Source organism: Folsomia candida, unplaced genomic scaffold, assembly GCF_002217175.1.
Source record: "Folsomia candida strain VU population unplaced genomic scaffold, ASM221717v1 Fcan01_Sc004, whole genome shotgun sequence".
NCBI classification, from domain to species: domain Eukaryota; kingdom Metazoa; phylum Arthropoda; class Collembola; order Entomobryomorpha; family Isotomidae; genus Folsomia; species Folsomia candida.
The window spans coordinates 660,007-668,076 of record NW_019091196.1 but is presented as its reverse complement, the minus strand read 5'-3'; the positions used below and the strand labels follow the sequence as shown (position 1 = coordinate 668,076).

Below are 8,070 nucleotides of genomic sequence, written 5' to 3'. Positions count from 1 at the left end.
AGCAAATTTTAGCATCGGTGAAATTTCGAATTATTCCAAATTTTATTTATGCTTGATGAACATTTCAATTTGTGACATTAATTCTTAAAACAAATGAAATTTCCGGAAATTGTCAATTCTCATTTTTTCATATTGTTGTAAACTGCTCTCTTAAATTTTCGAAATGTTTATTTTAACTCTCAAATTATTTCAAATTTTATGTATGCTGGAGCAATTCAATGCACGACTTTCTTAAAAATGTTGAAGAAAACAATTGAAAAAATGATGTTTAAAGAATGTTGAATAAGTATGAAAGATTTTGAAAAAAATTATATTTTAAATCCAAATTCACACTTTATTCACCTCATTTTTTAAAAGATCAATTTACAAATTTTTGAAAAACAGGACAAAAAAATCTACAATCTTTTGTACACTCTCGTCGCAACGACGCCCTTGGCGGAGAAGACGGCCTTCATTTCGGTGGGGAAAAATTCTCTGGTCGTGGTGGCCGCCTCGTCACCAATTTTTTGGACGTGGACCAACTTGTCGCCCTCCTTGGTCATGGTCGACTTGGATTTGCGCCCGTCGGCCGTCTCCTCGTCGAATTCTTGGCCCAGGGTGAACACAATTTCCGTATTTTTCAGGGCTGTGAGCGTCTTGAGGGTGTATTTGCCCCCACTTTCGCTAATCTCCACGGTGGGCTTGGCCTTCTCCGCGAGGTTTCGCTGGATCATGCCGACACCTGGAAGAAAATTGGGAATTTATTTCCTGTTCATAATTTATTTGGATTAGTTTCCAGAAATGATGTAGAAAGTGTTTCGTTTTTTGCGGGTTTGCTACATTTTTTTGGACTACAGAGCAAGAAACGCAAGAAACATGCATTTTTCTCGGCATTTTTGCGCCATGCATTTCGCGCACTTTGCAAAAATATTTAGCTTCAAGAAACCACTTTCTTGCCGTTATTTCTTGCAAGTGGTTACTTATTGCAGCCAAAACACTGCATGTAAAAGTTGCAATTTATTGCATATCGCGAAAAAAATGGCACACTTTTATCTTTATGACAGATCCATCCAACAAAGTATAAGTTTCAAGTTCAAGTGTTATTTCATGTAATCGTGTAATCTATTTATTTAATTTTAGCCTTGTCGCGATTCTAAACGTCAACTTGTAATCAATCACAATGTCCAGGCAAGAAATTCGCGATAAGACGAGAACTAATTGAATTTTACATACTTGAACAAAGTTTTTTTCGCTTTTTATCTCTTTGCATGCATTTAATGAATGATGGAAACTTTAACTCTTAAAAAACAGTAAATTTCCAAATAATTTTACTTACCGACAGCCTTCAAGTATTCCCCGAAGTTGTCGCTGGAGATCATTTCGTACTTTCCGACAATAGACATTTTGAAGTATTTGAGTTTCTGAAAGAACAAAAAAAAAAACAGAAAAACTTTTAGTGCACATGTCAGAATCCAGGACTAATTCGCAAATCTATTCCCCATAATTTATTCGCATTTATTCGCAAATTTAATCCCAAATTTATTATTTATTCCCTGATTTATTTGTAATGATTTATTCGCAAATTAAATCCCTAATTTATTCCACATGATTTAATCGCAAGTGGATTCCTAAATTTATTCGCCAAGATTTAATTGCTAATTTAATCCATAATTTTTGTTCGTCAAGATTTAATCATAAATTTAATCCCTAATTTAATCCCCATAATTAAATCACACTATAAATCTAACTCCTCTCCATACATTCAGAACCACTGACTGAGTAACCTGATGGATGTTTATTTTATTACATTTTATTACTCGCCCCCATAAAAATTAACGAATTTATAAACTAACAAGTGTTAAATTACTTACTTTTTTACGACCAAAGAGAAGAATCCAGTCCGACTAATGGAGAGACAAATCAGCAAGTGAAGAGGAAGTGGGTCCACATCACAAATTTATATCATCGCCAATCCCACCATGGAAAATTGCATCTTGTGCAAATTACAATGCTTTTTGTCACACTTAAACAAAGTGACGATACATACGTTAACATTAATAAACTAACATGATCATCAGTCATCATCATCACCAAACCAAACTCCAAACCACGGATGCAATACTACATTGTGCCAAAAAGTCGGTTTAAAAAAAACACGGTACAAACTGCAAAGGTGCAAGTACAACACTACTTACTTAATTACTTATACTTTGTAATGTGTGGTTTACGCCAGTGGCCGCGGAAGCGTGGGTGGGGACAGGGGGACAATGCCCCCAGGGTTGTTCGATGTCCGCATCATCTCCCCATCTTATATAAATCCCGCCCTCCCCCCATCCTACAATGTTACCGTCCCCCGATGTCCCCACGGCTTCCGCGGTCACTGATTAGACGAGTATAGCGTGCTTTTATGCAGTGGCCGCGGAAGCGTGGGTGGGGACAGAGGGACAATGTCCCCACGGTTGTTCGATGTCCGCATCATCTCCCCATGTTATATAAACCCCTGCCTCCCTCCCCCCATCCTACAATGTTAATGTCCCCCGATGTCCCCACGGCTTCCGCGGCCCCTGATTTTGTGTAATGTGTGGTTTACGCGATTATTAGCATGACTTATTATCTTTCTACTGCTTGACTGATTCAATTGAATGAAAGTGTGTGACTGAAATTGGGATGAGATCGCATAATGGCCTTTTGTACTTGATGATTGATAATTACTGCTTATCTGTATTTGTACATACATACAATTTTTGGACCTTGAACAGGACAAAAACCGGTGGCTTGGGTTTTATGTCATTGTATTTACTTGCACATGAAGATGTAAAAAAAATAGGCAAGTCCAGTCCAGTCCAAGTGTGATATATGGTCATTAATTAGACATTACCTGGTCATTCATGTAGGAAAATTACGGAATGAGTGATTCATTCAGATCCAGCAAAACTTAAACTTTGAGACGAATCGTCATTATCACGAGATGATTTCATAATTTTCAATTGTGAATCGAATTTACGAAATTTTGAAAAACAAAATTTACGATTAAATAAAATTTACTAAAAATATATGTAAATTACAAATTCAGTAAAATATATTCTATCGAATTTACATATGATAATGAGGAATAAATAGCCATGAATACGAATTTATAACAAATTTCTGAAAAACGTAAAACCACAGCGTCGAAGAGGGAAATGTGTAAAAGGTTTATATTATAAATGCTTATAGATAATTGTTTCTGAGCAGTGAAAGTTTATATTTTTTTTACAAAAGTTACGAAATATTTAATGAAAATGAGCAATAAATAATCGCAATAAATTTACGATTTACTTATATTATGATAAATTTATGAAAAACTTATGAAAAATGTAAAACCACAGTGTCGAAAAGAGGAATCTGAAAAGTTTACGTATAAATAATTAGTAAGTAGCGTTAGCTACTTATTGTGATCGTTTTGTCCGTCCGTCTGTCCGTCCGTCTGTCCGTCCGTCAGCAGGATAACTCCAGAACGAGTCAAGATAATCAAACGCGGTTTTCGCCATTCTGCTTCTAATTTTTAGTTCTCGGCCGAGTTCGAAAGTGGGGTCAATCGGACCACCCCCCACAGCGCCGGGGGGTGTGGTCCAAAATTAAATTCAGGTTAATTTTCATATGGGGTGTCATTTTAAAGGAAATTTGACCGCGATTTCAATGACGTTAATGTTTTTGACCTCATGACCTTGTGGACAAGGTCACAGGTCAAAAAGATACTTAAGTGTCATATTGGGTGTCATTTTAAAGGAAATTTGACCCCGATTTCAAGGACGTTAATATTTTTGACCTCATGACCATAAGGACGAGGTCACAGGTCAAAAAGATACTTAATTGTCATATGGGGTGTCATTTTAAAGGAAATTTGACCCCGATTTCAAGGACGTTAATATTTTTGACCTCATGACCATAAGGACGAGGTCAGGGGTCAAAAATACACAATTGTCAGATATGATGTCATTTTTAAGGAAATTTCGATCGTTCTGACGCTACTTTTTTATATTCGTTTGTAAGGGTTTATTTTATTCAGATGCAACCACCGCTACATGGAACATTAAAATTAGCATGAATTTTACATCCAATTCATAACAGTTGTGTCATATTATAATAAGTAATTAGTCATTTTAACTATTAACTAATTTTATGTATGATTAAGCATTAAAATAATAACCCAGCCAGACTTGCACATTTTTAGCGGATTAATCACCACAGATTTTTTTGTATGACATCTTTTCTTACATATTTATTGCATGATACATAAATGTAAAATGTGCATACTGGAAGGAAATGTCCGCGTCATCGCCGCCCCCTCGTCGGAAAGCTATCTTTTGTAGTAATGTGACACGTTAATTAATGTGAAGGATAACCCATCCCAGGTTAAGATAAGCTAAATATATGAACTTGACTGGGTACGTGCATACATAGATAAGCTGTGTATGTATGGACGCAAACCATGTTCAACCCAGATTATTTTTTGACCATGTTACTCTGAAATAGAAACCCTTTAGAAACAACATTTTGCACAAATGCGAAAAATTCAGTAAGTTTTGGGAGCCACAAGTTCGCTAAAACGCTTAGTTTTCCAGCGGAATCTGTGCCTTGCCGGAGCATTTGCGCGTTTGCGCGAACTTGTGGCGCCGAAAACTTACTGATTTTTTTCGCGTCTGCGCAAATTCCGTACTAAACATTATTTCTAAAGAGTTGCTCTTCCAAACTAACATGATAAAAAATAATCCGGGTTGAACATGGTTTGCGTCCCCATTACAAAGAAAAATCTGTCACTGTCCGATTTTTGGGATTAGTTCATCTCATTCATCATAAAATTACTTATCCGTAATTCACCTTCGATTCGATTTAGATCAACGAAGCTGATCAATCATCTGATTTAAAAGGTGGATTAAATATGTCGTATTTTTTCCTGTTTAAAAATTTTGTAATTTGTCATTTTTAGGGAAATCCAAATGTAAATTTTGAAACTTTCAATATTTCCAAGATTTCCGAAAATAATTAACCATCTATGTAATTTAAAAGGTGGATTAAATTTCTTACTTTTTAAGTCAACTTTTTAATTCATTTGTTTTCATTTTTCATTCATTTTTTTCCATTTTTAATTTTTTGTGAAATCTAAACGTGAGACTACAATGACGACATGGAATTTTTTTTTATTTCTGAAGTAGTAATTAATTAAATAGGTTTGATTGCTTCGGTTTAAATTATTTTTCAAGAGTTTTAGTAAAGCTTTATAATTTCATAACTTTCAATATTTCCAAGATTTCCGTAAACAATGAATCATCTAATCTAAAATGTAGCTTAAATATGAATCGTTTTTTATATTTCCAAAAATATTGTTATTTTTAATTTTTACTGAAATGTATAGTGAAATTTTTGGAGAAGTGTGAGACTAAAATGACTAAAATGAAGATTTTAAGATTTAGGAATGAGTTAATATTAAAGTACACAGATAGTATTGAATTTCTCCAAAAAATTGTAATTATTTTTCTGTCATGAGTTTTATTTAAAACTTAAAACTCAATATTTCTCAGATTTCGAATAAATTTTTTGTGAAAAAGCATATATCAGAATAAATTAAAATTATGTAGTAGTGAAATTAAGTTATAGAGATACAAGATTCCAGAAAAAAAATTTCGCACAGTTTGCAATAACTTCGCACATTTTGCATTAATTTTGCACATTAATTTTGCACATTTCAAAATCTTCTCTTCTACGTGACTCACGTAACGTGAGAAATGGTGATACCGAAAATTGTGGTACAATTAGTAGTAAAATTACAGAGATATGTAGAAAATGTACATAAAAATTGACACATTTTGCAAAATATGTTTAATTTTGCACATTTGTCGAATCTTCTCTTGTGGAAAGTGATGATACCGAAAAATGTGATAATGTAGACAGGGTGATACGGCTAATTAATTTCCGCAGAGTAAATATGTACCCATCAGATTAGACACCAATTACATAACAATTGGTCAAATATTTATCCATTTATTTCATGTTCGACTCTCTTCTCTTCCTGGTGACAAAATGATACGAGAAGTGTGTCACACACGTACACACCCCGAAAAAAATTTGCACTGATTTATGCACATTCATTTCTTTTGCAAATAAAGTAAATTGACACGACACAAATAATTATATCCACATATTTGCAAACTTAATTTTCATGATAGAGATTTTGTTCTCTATTTTTACAATTTATAACAATTTTCCATGCTAAATTTTGTACATCTTTTAAATACCTCAGATTTGTTTATTTTCAAGAACATAAAATAGGATAAATTACAAAAACATTGCAAATTTTTAGTGGTACAAAAGTTACAAAAATTACAAAAAAGGGGAAAATTATTTTCATTCTCATTTTCCTATATTTCAAAAGCCCTTTTTACACCTAATAACTAGTGATCTCAACGGTTCTCGGTTCTCATAGAACCGAACCGGAACCGATGGCTCGGTTCGGTTCCGGTTTATACGGAGAACCGAACCGAACCGAAACTTTTATTACCGGTTCGGTTCCGGTTCCAAGTCTTAGAGAACCGAACCGAACCGGCCGGTTCGGGTTGAACCGAACTACATACATAAATACATTAGCGAAGTTGATCATATTTCCGAAAAAGTTTTACGAATTTCCCGAAATACACCTAGTTTCCAAAATTAAATTTTGACGTGGCCGTACCTCCAAAGTTCCCAAAATGAAATTTTGACATGGCCACACCCCCCAAGTTACCCAAAACGAAATTTTGACCTGGTTACAGTTACATCCACAATGTTTGCAAAACCAAATTTGGACTTGATGACACCTCCAAAGTTTCCAAAATGAAATTTTCACCCCCAAAGTTTCCTAAACGAAATTTTTACCCCCAAAAGTTTCCGAAATGAAATTTTGACGTGACTGCACCCCAAACTTTCCAAAATGAAATTTTGAATTGGTTACACCCCCCATGTTTCCAAAATGAAATTTTTACTTGGTCACACCCCAAATGTTTCCAAAATGGAATTTTGACTTGGTTGCACCCCAAACTTGGAATTGTTTTCTAACTTCAATAATACATACATAAGTGGTTTTGCTTTTGACATGTGTTAGAATTTGCTTGTTTAAATACAGATAAGTTATTGGCTTGTATGTGAAATTTCATCAGAAACACGTGAATTAGCATTGTTTGTTGTTTATTGCATATTAATAACACTACCGGTTTGACCCGAACCGCCGGTTCGATCACGGTTCTGGCCGGTTCCGGTTCGGTTCCAGTTAAAAAAGTTCGGTTCTGTTTCGGTTCTTCAATTCTGGTTCTCGGTTCCAAACCGGTTCTTCCAAGAACCGAACCGAACCGAACCGAACCGCACCGTTGAGACCACTACTAATAACGGAGATTTACTTATTTTTGTAACACCCATAACCCAAAACGGGGTACAAATTGCACAAATTTCCCAACCTTCATTCCACAATTGCAAAATTCTAAAAATTGATTTCAAATTGTATACAGCTTCAAATTATTTGCGATCACCGTCTCATTTTCATTAAACTCTTTAAAATAACTTTTTTTTGCATCTGCATAATAACTCAGATTTGTCTATTTTAGCCTATCCAGAACACGAAGTAGGACAAACATTGCAAAAATTAGCAAATTTTCATCCTACAATTATAAAAAAAAATTAAAAAAAAATGTAATCCAAATTGTATAATTATTCACGGTCACCATCTCATTTTCATTCGCATTTTCATTAAACCAATAACTTTCCTGTTTTCATTTTCAACTTACTTATTCACCTCAACTTTTTTTTCTTGTCTTAATTAACCATCTCCTCATTTTTTGCCGCATTAACCACCACGTTTTTTGCCAAATTTACCACCACATTTTTTGCAAAAATATCTAAACCACTGTCGTCGTAAGTACGTACCTACTTGTCCAATGCGAATTTAGAGATCTAGATTCAGGCCAGGCCAGGTCACACATGTCTCTCTCTAATCTGTAACAGGTCAAGTTAACATTGTGTTTTTTTTCTTCAAGTCATATTTATTTACGTATTGCGTAACTAACTATCTTGTGATAATTACTT

General features: G+C 34.4%; 1 protein-coding gene across 1 annotated transcript; it reads right to left on the bottom strand.

Annotated features, from left to right (window-relative positions):
• Positions 1-308: 308 nt before the first annotated feature.
• On the bottom strand, positions 309-1,997 carry LOC110848691 (fatty acid-binding protein, adipocyte). Its single transcript, XM_022095959.2, has 3 exons — positions 1,851-1,997; positions 1,316-1,400; positions 309-721 (listed from the first exon to the last, which is right to left on the bottom strand). Exons 2-3 carry the CDS (start codon positions 1,380-1,382, stop codon positions 396-398), a joined length of 393 nt encoding a protein of 130 aa, XP_021951651.1. The 5' UTR covers positions 1,383-1,400; positions 1,851-1,997; the 3' UTR covers positions 309-395.
• Between the last annotated feature and the right edge of the window lie 6,073 nt (positions 1,998-8,070).

Coding starts and splice junctions, on each gene's coding strand:
- LOC110848691 (XM_022095959.2), bottom strand. CDS start 1,382: ATGTCTATTGTCGGAAAGTACGAAATGATCTCCAGCGACAACTTCGGG. Junction 722..1,315: donor GGAATACTTGAAGGCTGTCG/GTAAGTAAAATT, acceptor ATTTTCTTCCAG/GTGTCGGCATGATCCAGCGA.